The sequence below is a fragment of the Notamacropus eugenii genome, chromosome 1 (genome assembly GCF_028372415.1).
Source record: "Notamacropus eugenii isolate mMacEug1 chromosome 1, mMacEug1.pri_v2, whole genome shotgun sequence".
NCBI lineage: Eukaryota > Metazoa > Chordata > Mammalia > Diprotodontia > Macropodidae > Notamacropus > Notamacropus eugenii.
The window spans coordinates 558,204,438-558,223,764 of NC_092872.1; the positions used below are offsets into that span (position 1 = coordinate 558,204,438).

Consider the following 19,327-nt stretch of genomic DNA (forward strand, 5'->3'; position numbering starts at 1 on the left):
TTCTCTGGGATTTATTTTCTTTCTCTGTAAAAGAATATCTGTACTATACACCTTGTAATTTTTTGTGAGAATCAAATGAGATGATGTACATAAAGTGCTGATAATCTAATGCAGTGTAGGGCAAGCTGATCTTAGACTTAAGAAGGCCTAGATTCAAGTACTATTTGCAACCCTGTGACTGGATAAGTCTCCGCTTCTAAGCGTCCCAGAAATTCTTTAATATTGTATGCTACAGAAGAGTTGTTAATCTGCAGTTATAGAAAAAAGTCTGCTCATTAAGAATTCCTCATACCAATGAAGAACAGTGCCTAGTACACAGTTGTTGTTGTTTTTCAATTACTTCAACAACTCTTTGTAACCTCATTTTGGATTTTCTTGGCCAAAGATACTGGCATGTTTGCCATTTCCTTTCCCAGTTCACTTTACAGATGAAGAAACCAAGGGTTAAATGATTTCTCCAGGGTTGTATAGCCAGTAAGTGTCAGAGGCCAGATCTGAACTCAGGAAGATGCATCTTTCTGACTCTAAGTCTGGCACCCTATCCACTGTGCCACCTAGCTACCCTAGCACATGATTGACTCTTAATAAATGTTGACTAACTGATTCATTGATTAAAATCACAGCTCCAGTCCAAAATAAATATATGGCCAAGTCCAGAATCCAAATATAATAGTAAGTTATATAACTAGGATTGAGGACCTAAACATGAGATGAGGAAAATGTGCAAATTTTCCAGAGTACAGAGAGCCAGAGGGACTAACTCATGGTACAGTCTATTACCAGGAGAAGAAAATTAAAATATTGGCTCAACTTTATGGAAAGTGATGTATAATATAATCTATATGAGGCCTGTGAACCTGGAGTCACTCAGAAGCAGAGTAAACATCATTTCAACAAAGTCCCTGCTTTGTCTAAGGACTTGTTTAAGGTTCTAGGGTGCATTCAGAGATGAAAGCCATAGCCCCTGCCTGGAAGGAGCTTATGCTACAAGGAACAAAATATGTACGCAGATAAATACAATACAAAGGCTGATGGAGCAAAGAAGAGATTCTAGGGCAGGGAAGTGAAAGAGCACTAGCATCTGGAGGGGTTATCAGGGAAATCTTCATAGAAAAAGGCCATAGCTCCACTGGGGCTCAAAGGACAAAATGGATTCTGAAAGGCAATAATATGGAAGGAATTCCATTCTAGGTATTGACTACAGCTTGTAGAAGTGCAAGGAAGCAAGAACTGGAATAACAAATTCAGGATAATAATCCCAATTAGCTGGAATAGAGAGTTCAAGGAACTAAGACCACAAGGGCAGATTAGAACCAGATTGTTCAGAGTGTATCAAGCTAAAGGCTCTTAGACTGAGAACAGGAAGGGACTTTAGAGATACATTATCTATCCAGCCCCACCTCCTTCATAAAATAGAATTCACAAAACTTGAAACTGATGGGAAATAAGAATTGGAAGAGTCAAAGACTGATCCTGAGGTTTCAGATCTAGATGACTTGGAGAATGGTGGTATCATCAACAAACATAGCAATATCCGAAGAAAGAACAGTAGGAGAAAATATAAGGAGTTTAGTTTAGGACATGTTGAGTTTGAGGTGCTGTACAGCCAACCACGTGAAGATGTGACTGGCAAATAGTAAGAGATATAGGACTAAAGCTCAGGAGAGAGATTATATGGGGATAAAAATACACACATTCACGTGTGTGTGTGTATGTGTGTGTGTGTGTGTGTGTGTGTGTACGTACTGGAGATAACAGAGATAATATTAGAATTCATTAGAGTAAAGGAGAGATCACCAGAGTCATGTGTGGGTAATAAATAGGTCCCAGGGAACCAGCTTGGCAGAACATATTTAGGAGGAAAGAAAGAGAATAACAAACCAAGTAAGAAGAGCAGCAGAGAGCAGGGCCATGGAAGCTGAGGGTGAAGACAATATCCAGGAAGAGGAAAGAGTCAACCACCATGCTAGATATGCTACAGAAATGCTAAGAATAAAAACTGAGAAAAAAGTAATATATTTTAAATTTATTAAATAAGATGTAACCATATTCTAAGAACAGACATGGGGATTTATATTTCCCTATACAATATGTTCTCATATCTACTCCTTGGGTACTTGCTACCACCAACACTAACCATTGACCAATTGTTATTAATATGTTGTCAGTAATTAAGCCCAAAAGCCCTCTGACTACCATGCCCCCTCCCACAGACCACTGGTCCTGCTTCCAACCTGACAGTCAGAGTCCTCATCCAGGGAAGTTTCCCCTATGGAGAAGAGGCTCACCATCCCCAACAACTGCTACTTGTAAGATGGGAAAACCAGCCTAAGTGAAGCAGCAAAGCACTCTGAGGGAGAGAAAGAAAGTGGCATGGGGTAGGTAAGTCCAATAACCAAGGCCATTTTTCATAGACTTGGATGTTGAAGGTCTGACCCAGGAGGTGAGGGAGGGGGGAAACTACCAACTCTACTTCCTGCCATCTCCCAAAGCCATCAGCCAGAGAACCAGCCCTTGTAAGTATGTGATCTGGAAACTGCTTCTGTAGGTGCTCTAATGCTTCCTCCTCAGCAGCCAAAACTACTGAAGACCTGAAAAACAAAGTTCCCCACACTAAAATCCTTAGCACTGTTAAACTGTTCAGCTTCAGAAATGGAAATAGTTTTATCAGTTGTTCAGTTATATGAAAGATGATGTATTATGAATTTCTGTGTCATATGATGAACAAGATAGGGGACCAGTAACTTTTTTTCCTCCTTATAGGACCTCAAACTTCTCCAAAACAGGAATTATGTGTAAGACACAAAGCATTTTCAGCTATCTTCACTCTGTAAAACCCCAAGAACCCTAATCAGGTAAAAACCCTTAACCCGTCATTGTCTCTTTCAGTGTTTCCTTGTCTACCTTCAGTCACTACTTACCAATAGATTTAGTATCCAAGATAAATAGTTAACAGATGTATATGACCAAAAGTCATTTCCCAATAGATAAATGGTCAAAGAATATGAAAAAACAGTTCTCAAAAGAACTGCAGACTATTAACAACTATATGAGTGTTCCAAATCACTAATAAAAACACAAATGCAAATCAAAACAACCCTGAGGTTGAATCTAACTCATTGCTAATCAGCAAACTTGACAAAAGAAAGGAATAATCAATGTTGAAAAAATTAGGGGAAGACAGGCATATTAGTACAATATTGTGGAGCTATGAATCATTTTGAAAAATAATTTAAAATTATGCAAATAAACTGACTGTTATGTCCATACCTTTTGACCCAGAGATTCTACTACTAGGCTTATACACCAAGAAGGTCATTGAGAAGCCCTTCATACACCATCCCCCCAAAAAAATTATAGCACCACTTTTTGTGAAAACAAAAAATTGAAAACAAAATAAAATTCCTATCAATTAGGGATGGTTAAACAAATTTTGATACATGTGTAATGTTAATCATATTAATGAAGTTGAAGATCTTCCCTACCCATTAATGGGTCTACCCATTAAGGGAAGCTTGATTAGAGGAGATTTGTTTTGTAGGAAGGCCCATACCTTTTGTTACTTTGTAATGAGGCATTGGTTCTCAAGGGTTGTGATGTATATATACTCTGAGGTGAGGTTCTGTTTTGAGGCTTATTCTTTGGAAGTGTTTATTAGGCCAGACAAGACTATGGGTAGCCACTAAGCAGCCCCTGGCTTTGAAAACCCGGATGTTGTTGCTTCTCTCTCTGGTAACCATATATGTATGGTCAGACAATGGGATCTGTCTGTTGATCTGTGATGTATGCATTGCTTATGGCCAGTCAGTTGGAAGCTCTGTCTATTGTTTTTTATTTCTCTGCTTATATTTTTTCTGAAGTTCAGTGTGCTGGCTTTTTCCCCTGAACTAAGTGAATAACATATATATATATTTGATTAAAGGGGTTACTGTCCCCTGGAAAAGTTGTTTTCCTTTTAGAAAAGCAGATTTAAGAACCTAAACAGCAGGACCTCCTGTGTATGCCAGGGTCCTTGCTTTTACAAAATGTTGTAATGGAATATTATTAGATTATAATAAATGAGGAATGTGATGACTACAGATATGCATGGAAATAACTGCATTTACTGATGCAAATGGAGTAAGCAAAACCAGGAAAAAACAGTATGAACAATGACTACAACAATGAAAATGGAAAAGAACCACCAAAAGCAAAAGCAAATGTTGCAAAATTGCAAAGGACAAACAGGGTTTGAAAGAAGAGACATAAGAAGACACATCCACTCAATCCCAATGCAGACAAGTCCATGACTGGGATACACTGTATTTCAATATTTTTTGATGTATTGATCCATTATAGGCAGCTACATTTACATATATGTATATATGTATGTCCATAGATGTATATATGTATATGTGTGTGTGTATCTCACACTTAGGTGGAACAGTGGATACAGCAATGAACTTGGGAGTCATGAATCTCTAAATTCAAATCCAGTCTCAGATAATTACTAGCTGCATGACCCTGAGCAAGTCATTTAACCTCTGCTTGTTTCCCCATCTGCAAAATGAAAATAATAATAACACCTAAATCCCAGAGGTGTTATAAGGATAAAATAAGATAATATTTGTAAAGGACTTGCTAACTTCAAAGCACTACTATAAATGCTAGCTATCTTTTTCTCTTTTGTCTTGTTTCATCTTTTATGTGAGATGACTCTCCAAGAGGATGAACTTGAAGATAATGAAATCAATTATGGGAAGGGAGGGGGAAGGAAAAGGAAAAGGAAAAGGAAAAGGAAAGGAAGGGAAGGGAAGGGAGGGGAGGGGAGGGGAGGGGAAGGGAAGGGAAGGGAAGGGAAGGGAAGGGAAGGGAAGAGAAGGGAAGGGAAGGGAAGGGAAGGGAAGGGAAGGGAAGGGAAGGGAGGGGAGGGGAGGGGAGGGGAAGGGAAGGGAAGGGAAGGGAGGGGAGGGGAGGGGAGGGGAGGGGAGGGGAAGGGAAGGGAAGGGAAGGGAAGGGAAGGGAAAGGTAGGGAAGGGAAGGGAAGGGAAGGGAAGGGAAGGGAAGGGAAGGGAAGGGAAGGGAAGGGAAGGGAAGGGTAGGGGAGGGGAGGGGAAGGGAAGGGAAGGGAAGGGAAGGGAAGGGAAGGGAAGGGAAGGGAAGGGAAGGGAAGGGAAGGGAAGGGAAGGGAAGGGAAGGGAAGGGAAGGGAAGGGAAGGGAAGGGAAGGGAAGGGAAGGGTAGGGGAGGGGAGGGGAAGGGAAGGGAAGGGAAGGGAAGGGAAGGGAAGGGAAGGGAAGGGAAGGGAAGGGAAGGGAAGGGAAGGGAAGGGAAGGGAAGGGAAGGGAAGGGAAGGGAAGGGAAGGGAAGGGAAGGGAAGGGAAGGGAAGGGAAGGGAAGGGAAGGGAAGGGAAGGGAAGGGAAGGGAAGGGAAGGGAAAGAAACGAAGACATCAATAAAAACCCTAAAAGAAAAAAGATGATACCACCATCTACTTTGCTCCTGTACTCTAACAATGGTGCCTTTCCATCTAAATGGCAACTGAAACCCCTTGAGATTAGAATTGTTTTACTTTGTCATTTGTATACCCAGTGCTTAGCATAGTGCTTTGTGCACTTAATAATCATTTAATCTATTTACATTCATCGGTTACATTCATCTATTCATTGGATCAAATTATCCTTGGGGAAGGACCCAGTACATTCATTCATTTAAGATTTTACTAAGCACCTACTGTGTGAAAACCACTATGCTAGTCCAATTAAATAACATCTAGTCGCAAAAGTCAATAGGGCTTAGGAATCAAATAGACTCTATGTAATCAGTAATAAGCAAAGTCTTTAAAATTCCACATTACTTCCTGCTTTTTTAATGGGAAAAATATTTTAATGTTTAAGCTTTTAACAACTTCCATATGACAATGACATAAATTAACCAAAAAATGAAAGTAATTTCAATGTGGAATTAGTAATTCCAAAATCTTTAGCTCATCTTTTTCTTTTCTGTGGAGTGTTGGACAACTGATCCTTATGATCTGAGCAGGGATATGTTGATATGTTGGCAGTATTATACCAGGTCTGTCATTGACTTGGCATCATGGCCCATCAAAGGCAAACTTCTCTGAAAGGGTAAAATTCAATGTAGGCACAAGAATTCTCATAGGACAATGACCAGAACAAAACTACACAGAGAATTTAATGCAACAGTAGGAGTTTGCAGTCTTCTAGAGACCTCAGATTTTTACAGGGTTGGGGAACCTGCAGCTTTAAGACCATATGTGCCCCTCTAGGTCCTCCAGTGAGGCCCTTTGACTGAATCCAAACTTCACAGAATGAATCCCCATAATAAAAGGATTTGTTCTTTAAAACTTGGACTCAATAAAAAGGCCTTACCCAAGGACCTAGAAGGCCACATGTGGCCTCCAGGCCACAGGTTACCCAGAACAATTAGTAGCTACTGTCAATTGAAAGAGAAGGGGCAGGAACAATATCTTCTATGTAAAAAGCTAATATGGGGCCACTATCATATAATTTCTCCTTGGGAAAAATTTAGTTACATTCTCCAGCATCAATTTATAAAATTCTTTATTAGAGTACGTCTCACAAAAAGACAATTTATTTTTGCCAAGGGGTATTTGTGGAAAATGTATATATCTGAGTACCTGTACATGCATATATACTTCACATATGATGATATTAGTAATAAAAATAATAGCTAATATTTCTATAGTGCTTACTATGTATTAGGCACTATGCTAAATGCTTTACAATTATTAACTCATCTGTTGCTCACAACCATCCTGGGAGATATGTGCTATAATTTTCCCCATTTTACAGTTGAGGAAATTGAGGCAAACAGAAGTTAAGCAACTTGTTCAGGGTCACAATCTAGTAAGTGTCTGAGGCTGGATTTGAACTCAGATCTTTCTTCCTTACTCCTTCCTTACTCCAGGCCTGGCATTCTATCTACTGCTACAAATAGCTACCTACTGCACATGTACACATATATACAAACAAACAACACAGGATTCAGAATCTTAAAAGCAGCTTGTTTTAGAGAGACATGATTGGGATAGTTTTTTAAAAGTTCCTCAGAAGTAATAAACTGAATATACAGAATGACACCCACATTTTTTGACATGGCTAATCTAGGAAGTTGTTTTGCTTGACTATTCTTACTTTTTACAAGGGTTTTGTTTTGTTCTGTTTTCCATTAGGAAGGGAAGGTGAGAGAGAAAATAAGTGCTTGTGGATTTCAAAAATAATTTTAAAAGTATTTTAAGGAATTATTTTAGCTGGAAAAATGAGATGGCAAAACACAACAATCCATGACATGTTAAAAGATGTAACAAATCATCTTGGGTAAATGTTACTCTGACTTCAGACCAAAAGTTTTATTTTTGTTTTGCATAGGGTTGAATCCTACATTTGAGTGCTCTGATAATCCAAATTGTGGGAGGGAGGGGGATTAAGGCATTTCTTTTGCTGGTGTTTGCTCTATTTTCTATTCTATTATAATATTCTATTACCATTTGCTCCTGCTTTTCTTACCTCCTCCCCTTTTTGTGTAGCAGAGTCTTCTGTACCAGAATTCTACTTACCTGATGCCCAGACAAAACCTATCTCTTCTGGGAAGGGGCAATCAGGCATCATTATCAGCCAGGTTTCTAACCTGGTTCTTAAGCAGGGTGATCCTCAGCACACTGTTCTTCCCCTATCAGCTTCTCTTGGGGGCCACCTTAGGTGGAGAGGAGGATGTCTTACCCTCAGGCTTGTTCTAGCCTCCCAAATGGAAAGCTTCTTTCTATTTTTTCTCTTCCTATTTTTCCGTTAAAGAGGCTCACTCTGATCAGCACTCGTATGTGACTGCTGACTTCTCTTTCTGGCCTGACACTGGTTTGGCAAAATATCACCATACAATTAGGATACAGACCACTGTGACAGCAGCTTTTTCCTCATTTGTAATGATGGAGCTGCTGTTTTCTTACCCTATTATTTATTCCACATGCAAGTACAAAGACAATGAACTGTGATATTACCCTTTTCTTTTTCCCAAAATGCAATCCAAATCTGTTTTACTCAAAAAAGAAAAATCCTTCCCTTTGGTACATTTCATATAGCTAACATATTGGAGGACTTGGTCTTCTCTTGCAAGCTAAATTATCTTTTCTCCTTGTGGTCTGAGGAATCTTTTGCTTCTTGTCCGTAGTTATTGTTCATTTCAACAAGAAATGGATTAAATTCATCTTGGTGAGCAATCCAGTTGTCTCATAATTAGCTGATGCTCCAAATCAAAGTTGGTTGTTTTTAACTTGAATTTTAATATATTCCATGGCCCTTCTGAGCCCCAGCCTATTCCCATTCTCATGGACCATCTCATCTCCTCCAGCAGTTTTTGACCCTACTTGAAATTATTACTCCACACCATGTCCCTTGGACCCACAGACCACTTCTGCTTTTTTGGTGAAGTTACAGACCCCAAAATGAGACAAGAGTTTGGACTGATGGTTTGCAGGTTGCAGGGTGAAATGAAACAAAACTGGGATAGAACTAGTTCCAAGAGAAGGAAAGGGCATATCTATATGTATGTACACATATGTATAAAGAGGACATCCACGATGTATAAGCATTATGATACTTGAATAATACAAATGCAACCATATGACTAGAATTATAAATAAAACAGGGGAAAATCAAGGAATCAAGCAAAAAGAAATAAAATGGCACCTGTCCAACTTTTCTAACCTAACAACCAGTAATAAAAAAATATTTGGTGCCAGACACATCATACAGAATTTTCACTGATCTTAGAATCATAGAATCATGGCATGAATAAGTTGGAAGAGATCTCACTTGGCATCCTCAAAAAGATAGTCACCTAATATCACCAAAATCAGAATACTAGTTTATAAAAGCAGAGAAAGTGAAAGTACTAGTCTGACATGTCTTGGTTCCCACCTTGGTAAACACTGGACCTTGAGGCTTAAAATGATAACAGAGAGACTTAGGCAGAGATGAGATCAGTCTTCAAGCAACTGAAAAGGTGAGATTGGAATTGTTCTGATTAACCTTGAAGGTAGACACAGGAGCAACAGAACGATATTACAAAGAGGCAAATTTAGGTTCACTGTCATGAAAAGCTTCCTAGGAATTAAAGGAATGAGCTACTTCAGAAAGTAGTGGGTTCTGCCTTATTTAAAGTCTTCAAGCAAAATCTACATAACAACTTGATAGGTGTGTTCTAGAGGGCATTCATTTTTACATATAGGTTGGATTTTCATTTCTGGAGGTCCTTTCTAATTCTGAAATTCTATGATTCTGTCCATCCAATAATTATACTACTTGATGTTCTATCTTTTAAATCTCCTCCCCCTGAAAATTATCCTATTCAACAGAAAACTCAGCTCATTGGTCACATCTTTAATGAAGCCTTCCTTGATCTGTTCCTCCAGTGAAAATTTATCTTTTTTTCCTTAAACAGCTCATAGTACTTTGCCTATAAGAGTAACTACTCAGATTTACATAGTACCTTCAAGTTTATGAAATGGCTTCCTCATGACAGCCCCTAGGAGGTTGGTAGTCACACTTTCATGCACTCTTGTGTTATATAATATAATCATATGCATATATTCATCACGTTATTAAACTTAAGCTCTTTGAAGACACAGTATGGTGTTGTAGAAAGAGTTCTGGATTTAGAGTCAAAGGTTCAAAATCCATATCTAACATCACTATCTATGTGATCATGGCAGATCATTTAACCTCTCTGGGTCTCAGGTTTTCTCATCTATAAAATTAGGGTGAAAGTGGGACCAGATAACCCCTAAGCTCCCTTCCAGCACTAAATATATGGTCTAATTTTATCTACCTGACAGCCAGTTCAGTGCTTTGCACAGATTAGAGGTTTATTAAATGTTTATAGAATTAAATAAATTGTAGAATCTCCCAAAGTGAATTCATCTATAAAATGTATGACATGTTGGCCCATTAAAAAAAAAAAATCAAAGCATCAAAGCAGGAGAAGGGGAAGCATTAGACCAATAACTTAAAAATTTCCCAAAATATAGAAAAGTAAAAAAAATAGAAAGTTTTCATGATTTGTAATCTCGTGTATGGAATGGGATTTTGGATAGATTGCACATTACCTTACAAATCATACCTTTGGGTTAGGAAGGGCAGGAAGAGGAAGAGCCCAAAGAAATGATACTTGGTCCAAATATATGGTAGTTTATATTAGACTCAGAGATATGATAAAAAAAAACAAATAAAAATAAATGTAATATATGAATATAAATAATAAATATAATAGTTTATATCCAATCCAGAAAATGGCATTTTGGCACTGAGAGCAGGGAGCCTGATAAAGGAGGTAGATTCATATCTATGTACATAATAATGGGCTCTGGGCTCTGGTTAGAATATAAACAGAGCTCTTCTGTAGCTGTCATAACTAAAACCTGAGAAAGTTTCTCCATGTGAAACTGAGCAAGAAGCAAAAGCAATTTACATCTTCCCTTCCCTTTCCTGCCTCATTTCTGATGATCATCCCGAATTTCTTTCTCCCCTTCTTTAATCCCCTGTGATTATGAGTTGAAAAAGTAGTGCTAGCTTTTGAGTTAGAAGCAACATGGATTCTAATCCCGTCTCGGATACTTATAACACATGTCACCACAGGCAAATTGCTTGTTCTCTCTGTGCTTTAGAATTGTCTTAGCTGCAAACCAAGGATAATAATACCAATAGTCCTTAATCTTACAAGGTTATCAATGAGATCATGTACATAAATTTGTTTACAAACCTTAAAGTGCTAGATCAGTGTTAGCTATGATTATCCCCTATTACCCTTACATATCAGTTATGTGCATATGCATCTTTCCTATTAGTTTATAAACTCCTTGAAAGCTAGATTTGTGTTGTATATATTTTTATATTCCCCAGTACCCTGGGTACTCAAGAAATATTTGCTGAACGAATGCCTATAATTAGAGAAATATGATATATGCGCCTACAGGGTTAACTCAATTCAACAAAGAGTACTGTATGTTACAGGGCATTATGCTAAGAGCTCAGAATGGAAGGATGAATGAAACAAGATGCTTGTCCTCAAAGATTTTAAAATCTATCAGAGAGAGATAAAACGGGTCCACAAATAACTATAATCCAATGGATAGTCCTATAGAGAGTGGCAGGAACAAAATTCTAGGAGAATTCACAGAAGAGAAGAATTATTTCTGTATAAAGAGGAATCAGAAAATTTTCTTTCTCCAAACTCTCAAAAGTCTTTTTGGTAACTTTCATATCCATTGATTATACACAAATATCTATGCAGTCATCTCTTACCAGACTTAAGATCTTTGAGGGCAGGGTCTTAGTCCAATTGTATCAGAATCATGGATTGTCCCCTCAGGGTAAGAAGGAATCTGTAATCACTTAGTCTACCCATTATCAGATCATGTGGCAGAACATGTTGGTGTTGTTGATTCATATTGAGTTTGTAGTCCAATAAATCTCCCAAATCTTTTTTCTCTTTCTAGCCATGCTTCCCCCATTTGGTTCTTATGAGGTTGATTTTTGAAGTCCAGTGAAGGACTTTACATTTATCCCTATTAAATTCATCATCTTAGATCTGACCTGACACTATTTTCACCTTTCGAAATCTATGTCAATTTCAACCCTCCTTGGTCCTGTGGGTCAGGATGTTTCAACCATTCAGGTCCTGAAGGCCTGGTGATATTGTCAAATAAAAGTCAGTAAAGTATTTCCATTTTTGCTTATATCTCTATAGCTGCCACAATACACTATAGCTGCTAGGTATGAATTAAGATGTCATGCACGTAATTGAAGAAACAAGTAACTTGTAACTGACTTGTCAAAGTCAGTAACATCTATGCAAATGTAGGCTACCCTAAGGCAATATGTTTACTAAATAATTAGAAATGAATTGGGAATTCATTATAAATTAATGACTTTTTATAAAGCCTAAAAGCTATACCACACTACATACGTGTTGACCTATTCCACCACACTACTAAAATTGTTCATCCTTTAAGTATTAAAGCATATAGATGCTTGTATCCCACACATACATGCACGTTAAAATAGGAAAACAGTTGTTCTCTTGGAGCTGCACATTCCCAAGTTATATGCGTGACAAAATTCTCCTTGACACAGTCTGCATACTTAGAAATATTTTAGCTAATAAGTATTTGCGTTTAAACTACACTCCAAAGCAAAATAAAGAGACTCAAACTCTTTTGAAGGCTAGACTTTCTGGCCCACTAAAAGAACAAGATAGGCAAGAGCAGCTGGGGGAGCTCATAGTCACTGAAGGAAGAAATTCAAGAAGTGCTTAGAAAAGTTGATTGGAAAGATTAAACTGCTAACAGGAGCAGCTGGGGGAATTTTAAAATTGGAGCAAGGAGAAGGGAATGGGAACCAAAAGTTTCAAGACGAGGCAGATTTTGATTAGAATAAGATTTTGTCAAGGGAAGCCAAGAACCTGCCTGAATAGCAACAGCTGAATGAGGTCAGGAAAGCTTCTCTTTCGTGCCCATCGTGGATTACACCAATTGGACATTTTCAAATGTATCATAATTTGCACATGCTAGAAGGAAAGCATTCAACACCAGGCTTAAGACACGGATTTTCATTTTTTCTTATGTCTCTGACTGCCACAATACACAACAGCTGTTCGTTATGAATTAAGGTATCATGCAGAAATTTGAGGCAACAAATTCTATATTTTGACTTAAGGTATAATGAGTTTGGAAATTTTAGAAGCACAGCATGGGGTAGTATTTTTCTTTGGTATTTGGTAATAATTACCTAGCAATGATTTGTCAGTGGGCTCTAAATATGAAAAGTTGTTTTGTAAAATTAAAAAATTTTATAAGAAAGGGATTGGAACAATATTAAAAGATTAGCCGTAGGATCAAAAGAGTTAGAACTAGAAGTTTTAGCGATTATCTACTCCACCATTATTTTACAGATGAGGAAGATTAGAGATTAGATGATTTCCCCAAAGGGAAGGGAATAAGCATTATATAATACCTTTTATGTGCCAGGCACCAAATGAAATACCTTTACAAATATTATAACATTTGATCCTGACAACAACAACTCTGGGAGGTATGTGCTATTATGATCCCCATTTCACAGTTGAGGAAACAGAGGCAGACAAAGGCTAAATGTGTTACTCAAGGTAACACAGGCTAATAAGTGTCTGAGCCTGGATTTGAACACAGGTCTTCCTGACTGTAGGTCCAGCTCTCTATCCACTGAGCCACCAGCTGCCTGTCACATGCAAAGTCATATAGGTCAGAAGTGAAGAGCTGTAATTTAAATCTTGGTGTGCTGAGGCCAAATCTATATAGATTACAGATAATACCGCCTCTCAAATTCAAAAGATCCCTCACCTTCAGCAAGAGAATCTACAGATAGGTTCAGAGGATCATAGATCTTAGAGCAGAAAGGGAATTCAAAGGCCATCAAACCCAACCCCCTCATTTTATAGATAAAGAAACTGAGGCTGAAAGGAGTGAAATGACTTATCCAAAGTCACACAGATAGTATATAGAGGTGGGAATTGAACCCAGATCTTCTGATTCCAGAGCCAGTGCTCTTTCCACTGTAACATACTGCCTCAAAAAAAAAAAAAAAACTTTTAAAAATGATTATAGAAGTTATCAAGGCAGCTAGGTGGTACGGTGGATTGAGTGCCAGGCCTGCAGTCAAGAAGACCTGTGATAAAATATGACCTCAGAAACTTACTAGCTATGTGAGTCTGAGCAAATCTACATCACCCTGTTTGCCTCAGTTTCCTCATCTGTAAAATGAGCTGAAGAAGGAAATGGCAAACCCATCCAGTATCTTTGCTAAGAAAAACTCCAAATGGAGTTACAGAGAATCTGAAATGACTGAACAACAAGCAGAACTTATCAAACCCTTCATTCTGTCTCTTTATTTTTCCTCTTATAGGTCATAGGATTGTATGTAGTTTTAGAGGTAGAAAAGATCTTCGAGGCCATTGAGTCCAACCCGTTCATTTGACAGATGAGGAAATTGAGGAGGAGTATGGTTGAGTGGCTTTGCCCAGGGTCATAGAGATAGCAAGCATCTTGAAAGCCCATACTTCTGGTTCTGAGTCCAGCACTCTCTCCGATGTTTTATCTATCTGTTTCTTGAGACACTAAGTTATATAAGTCTGTCACTCACTATATGAAATAATTAGTATAATTATCCTAAACCAGGGGTGGGAAAGCTGCAACCTCAAGGACACATGTGGCCTTCTAGGTCCTTGGGTGTGGGCTTTTGACTGAATCCAAGTTTTACAAAACAAATCCTTTTATTAAGGGTTATTTATTATCCTTGTCCTAAACCTTCCTCTACAACTGCCCTACTTTTGTGCCTCAGTGTGTCATATAGGAAACACTGGGTTTTCAAAGGCAATGATAGCAGAGGACAAACCCTAGAAGGTTCTACCTACCTGAAAGGCTTCAAGAGCAAACAGTGACAGAATTTGTCTGCTTTCCAAGGACTCGTTTAGCTAAGGATAGAAGAGCTCAATTCCAGTTGGAAACAAGGTGATCAATTATTTGATCATGGCAATTCACAAAACAAAGAAAAATTTAAAATGACCCTCTGCCCTATGCAGTCCACTCCCCCTTTTCTTCAATCACAGTGGTGGAAAAGAAGGCAGAGGATTCTAAAAATCAAGTATCAACCAAATCAATCAAATAAGCATTAATTTAACTTCCAGTACACTAAATGTGAGATTCTTATCCAAATACCAAGTAATTGATCTACTACTGAAGGAAGTGAACTATATTGATATGGATATTCTCACTATGAATGAAATCAGAAGATATAAGGAAAATGCAACTAAATAGAAGAACATCTTAAAGGTTCTTTTTGGAAAGGCAAAAAAAAAAAAGTTAGGAAGGTCGGTTTCATTGGGAATCCAAACACAATAGGAAACACCATTTCATGAGACGTTGGGTCGTTTTTCAATACAGTGTGTTATAAAGTCCATTAAAACTATGAGTGCCCTAATTTGTTTCATAGTATCCAGCTTATTTACAAAGATATATTTGTTTCTTAGGATTTTGCAATTGCCAATGCTGTCAATGCATTGAAGAAATATAATTGAACTGCTTGCTATGAAACATACACATGCAGATACACATTGAGACACAGCACTAATAAGAATCAAGATCTTTCTCCTCTATTGGTATCTTGTGTAATAGAAGTTTATTCCCCATTTCAACTGAGTCTGAATCAGTATCACTACAGAGAGCCCGAAGGGAAAGGAATGAAGACAAGCACCTTCATGAGGTTTTTGATCCTTATTCTGAGAGACCAGTGCAAAACTATCCTCCTGGCACTAAACAAGTTTGGCTAATATCCTGTAGATCTATGCAGTTGTAATAGCTAATTGCTTTCCTTTGTTTTCACCCCTAAGACCAGCCAACAAAGTCTTGTCACTTTCTCAATTCTAAATTCATAAATAGCTGTCTATTTGGGTCCAAATGGCCTTTGTACAATTTGAGATTATGGATGAGATCCTCCTTATTCCCCTTCTTAATCAACTTTGAGTAAATGAGAAAATATTCCAATTCAATATTCTCACATCTTCAACCAATTACTGTACTCAAGAGAGTCCAAAAATAATAATAAATGGAATCTTGTTCCACACCAATCACATCCTGGAACCACCAAAAAGAAGGAGCATCTCTTTACACATGTCAGAGACAAGATCTTTCCTATGCAAAAGGGAAAGTTGGGAAGCCATCCCAAAGGAATTGCCATACCATTATTCACCTTTGAATGTAGGTCTGATGATCTACACCCCCTTTTCATCTCCAGTCAGTTGGAATATCCTCAAATAAATCTCTTTTGGACATATAAGTCGTACAGGAGTTTTCTCTTTTGTCTTTCTTAAGCGTGTGTTGTGGACAACCACAAAAAACACACTTGGAGAAGCATTTGCCTCCAGGGGAATTGAAAAGGAAAGAAGCTGATCAATATTCCTCAGACTCTCACAGAAAGACTTCATCTTAATTATTGCAATGAGTGGTCCTAATTTAAATGTTCATGATAAGCATGAGTCATCAAAAAAAAAAAAAGAAAGGTATGTGGAATGTGATGAGAAGGCTCATTCCTATATATGAGGAATAACCTACTCAGAAAGATAGTTCACAAAATAATCAATCATTTTAGATCAGAAAGGGACCTTACAGTATATCCTGTCCAACCTCCTCATTTGCCAATGAGGAAATTAAGGCCTGGCAATATTAAATTAAAATCAACACTAAATTAGGAAAATGAGAAAGATCACAAAGATACTTATTGTGATAATACCATCTCCAAACTGGCCTACTGAAAAAAATAACTGACACTTTAAAATGATTCCTGGATAAAGAAAAAGACCTTAAGTCTGACTATCACAGTTTCCTGCAAAAGCTTTCTGTAGCAGACCAAACCTTCTGAGTTGAGTTGTACTATCTAGAGCAGCGGTTGTTGTTGTTGATCAGTCATTTCAATTGTGTCCCACTCTTTGTGATCCCACTTCAGGTTTTCTTGGCAAAGATATGGGAGTGGTTTGACATTTCCTTCTCCAATTCATTTTGCAGATCAGGAAACTGAGGCAAACAGGGTTAAGAGATTTGCCTAGTAAGCTAAAAAGTGTCTGAGTCCAGACTTGAATTCAGGAAGATGAGTCTTCCTGACCCTAAGCCCCTCACTCTATCCACTGCACCACCTAGCTACCTTGTGGAGCAGTCTCACCAAACTCAAATAGAAATGGGGGTCATTAAACTATACACAAGATCCCTTTGGGCTTCATACTGACTTAGAAAATCACATATTCAAATGATCTATATTTTATTATTTATTTTTATTTTGTTAAATCTAGTTTTTAATGTAGTTCAGGCAGCACACTGGTATTACAGGCAGCTTACTGCATATCTGATGCCTCTGATGTAGAAGATACAATTTACAACTGAGTTTGGTGACTTTAAAAAACCATTCAACTTAAGAGAGAAAAGCACAGTCTTAAAGGCTCTTCAACAACATATTTAGATCATATTAGGCATCTTAAGACAGCTGCAACCATAAAGATGATTTTTAACAACCCACTTTTTAAGAAAAATAAAGGTATAAAATAGAGACATAGGCTCACCAAAGGTGTTCAACATCATCATGTCTGTCTAGAATTAAAGCAGAAGATGAATTCTCTATAAATTGTGAAGTACCCCAGATGTTCCTGTCTGCAGATTTCACGTGGCTGATTTCATTAAACCCAGGACAAAGGAGATACCTGTCAACTAGAAATCAATCAATCAAAAATGTATTAAGGGCTTACAAGTGCTAAGCATTGTACTAAACTCTAGGGCTATAAAAGCAAAACAAAACCAAAAGGTCCCTGCCCTCAAGCAGCTTATTTTCTAATAGGAGAGGGTAGATGGAAGGAAACCTTAGAAGGGTTGAGTATTAGTCTTTGGGGGAACCAGGAAAGGCTTCCTGAAGGAGGTGGCCCTTAAGCTGAATTTTAGAGGATGCCAGGAATTTTAAGAGTTGAAAGCTGGGAAGAAGAGTGTTACAGGCATGGGAAGCAGTCAGTGCAAGGGGACAAAAATCGGAGATAGGATGTCATGTGCAAGGAATAGGAAGTAGGCCAGCATGGATGAATTGTAGAATATGTGGAGAGGAAAAGAATACTAAAAGATCATAAAGGGTAAAAAGATAATGTTTGTGAAAAGCTTTAATGTCAAACAAATGTCCTTATATTTGGAACAAGAGATATCAGAAGGCCACTGGAGTTCAGTAAGGAAGAAGGTGCCATGGTCAGCTCTGTGATTTAGGAAAATCACTCCAGTCACCATTTAAAGGATGACTTGCAACTGGGTGATGTGAGGTAGGAAAAACAATTAGAGAGTTCTTGTAATATTGCAAATAGGAGGAGATGAGGACCTTAACTTGAGTAGTAGCTTTGTGTGGGAGGAGACAGACGCAAGGGATGTGGCGGGGAGAAATCAAAATGATTTGGCAAGTGATTGGGTATGTGTAGTGGGACAGAGAAAAGATGAAGATGACACTGAGTTTTCAAACCTGGCTAATTCAATGATAGGACAGCTAGGTGGTGTAATGGACAAAGCACTGGACTTGCCATGAGGAAGTCTCATCTTCATAAGGTCAAATCTGGCCTCAGACATTTACTAGCTGGGTGACTGAGCAAGTCATGTAACTGTTTGCCTCAGTTTTCTCAACTATAAAATGAGCTAGAGAAGGAAATGGCAAAGCACTCCAGTATCTCTGCCAAGAAAACCCCAAAATGTGGTCCCAGAGAATAAGACAAAATCGAACAAACAACAGCAAAAATGTGTAATGGTGCCTTTGACAATAAAAGAGAAGTTCAAAAGGAAAGGGAATCTACAACATTCCAAGTAGGTGATAAACCAGCTTCTCTTTTTGCTAGCTATTCCGTATAAACATATCTAGTCACAGGAAATTCATTCCTTTGAACCATAGTTCATTGCTGGACAAATCTAAGTGTTAAGAAATCTGTTTATGTAGAATCAAAATCTGCCTCCCTGCACTTTATGGTATGGTAAGATTTGGGGCTAGAAGGACAATTTGAAAAAGATCATCTAGGCCCAGTCCCCTTGTCATCTTACTCAGTCACACAACTAGCAAACAGAAAAGCTGTATCCACTTTTCCTCCTCCCCCAGTCCCACTGCTTTGGACCCCACTGGATGAATATAGAGTGTAACAAAAGTCATAGCATAGTTTTAAGAGAAAGCACAGAAGACCCCTAACAAATACCCCAAGGCAAAATGGAGTGCCTCAAGACATAGTGAGCTCATGGACAGTCTTCAAGTGGACTTTGGATAATGACCAGTCAAAGATACTGCAGAAAGGATTTCTACCTAGTGGTGGATTAAATCAGATGGCCTTGGAGACCCTTTACAAGCTATAAGATTCTGTGATTGTGTGACTAGGCACAAAAGCCATCTGCATCACAATTATGTCTCAGGCAACCTTGATAAAGGCTGTCAAGGGACATCAAGGAAAATGGGCACAACGTGACTTGGGCCTGTCACTGTAACTTCACAGAAAGACAGAAGGAAAAGGAGAACTTGAGAACATTATAATTAATTTTGCTTAGAGTAGGCTGCTTCTGCATGTCAGAGGAGGCTGTCAAAATAGACAGCATTTATATGAAAAAACAACAAAACCATGATGTGCTTTTTGAACTAGAATCAAAAAGGAAGTCAGCCTCATTATGTGAATGCTTCACTGGTTACAACAGGCCTCTCACTGCCTGTTGGGCCCGAAGAGTTAACAACTGG

General features: G+C 38.2%; 1 protein-coding gene across 5 annotated transcripts in view; it reads right to left on the reverse strand.

Annotated features, from left to right (window-relative positions):
* Positions 1–19,327, reverse strand: part of DCDC2C (doublecortin domain containing 2C) — a 188,322-nt gene that overhangs the window by 10,341 nt on the left and 158,654 nt on the right. Inside the window, exon 14 of one of the 5 annotated variants that reach the window (XM_072634294.1) lies at positions 17,157–17,301. The exons of 3 other annotated variants lie outside the window; for them this stretch is intronic. In XM_072634294.1, the coding sequence (XP_072490395.1) occupies positions 17,157–17,301 (145 nt within the window). Of the gene's footprint in view, positions 1–17,156; positions 17,302–19,327 lie in introns of those variants that run through there. One more of the 5 variants, XM_072634298.1, reaches the window with a different exon arrangement.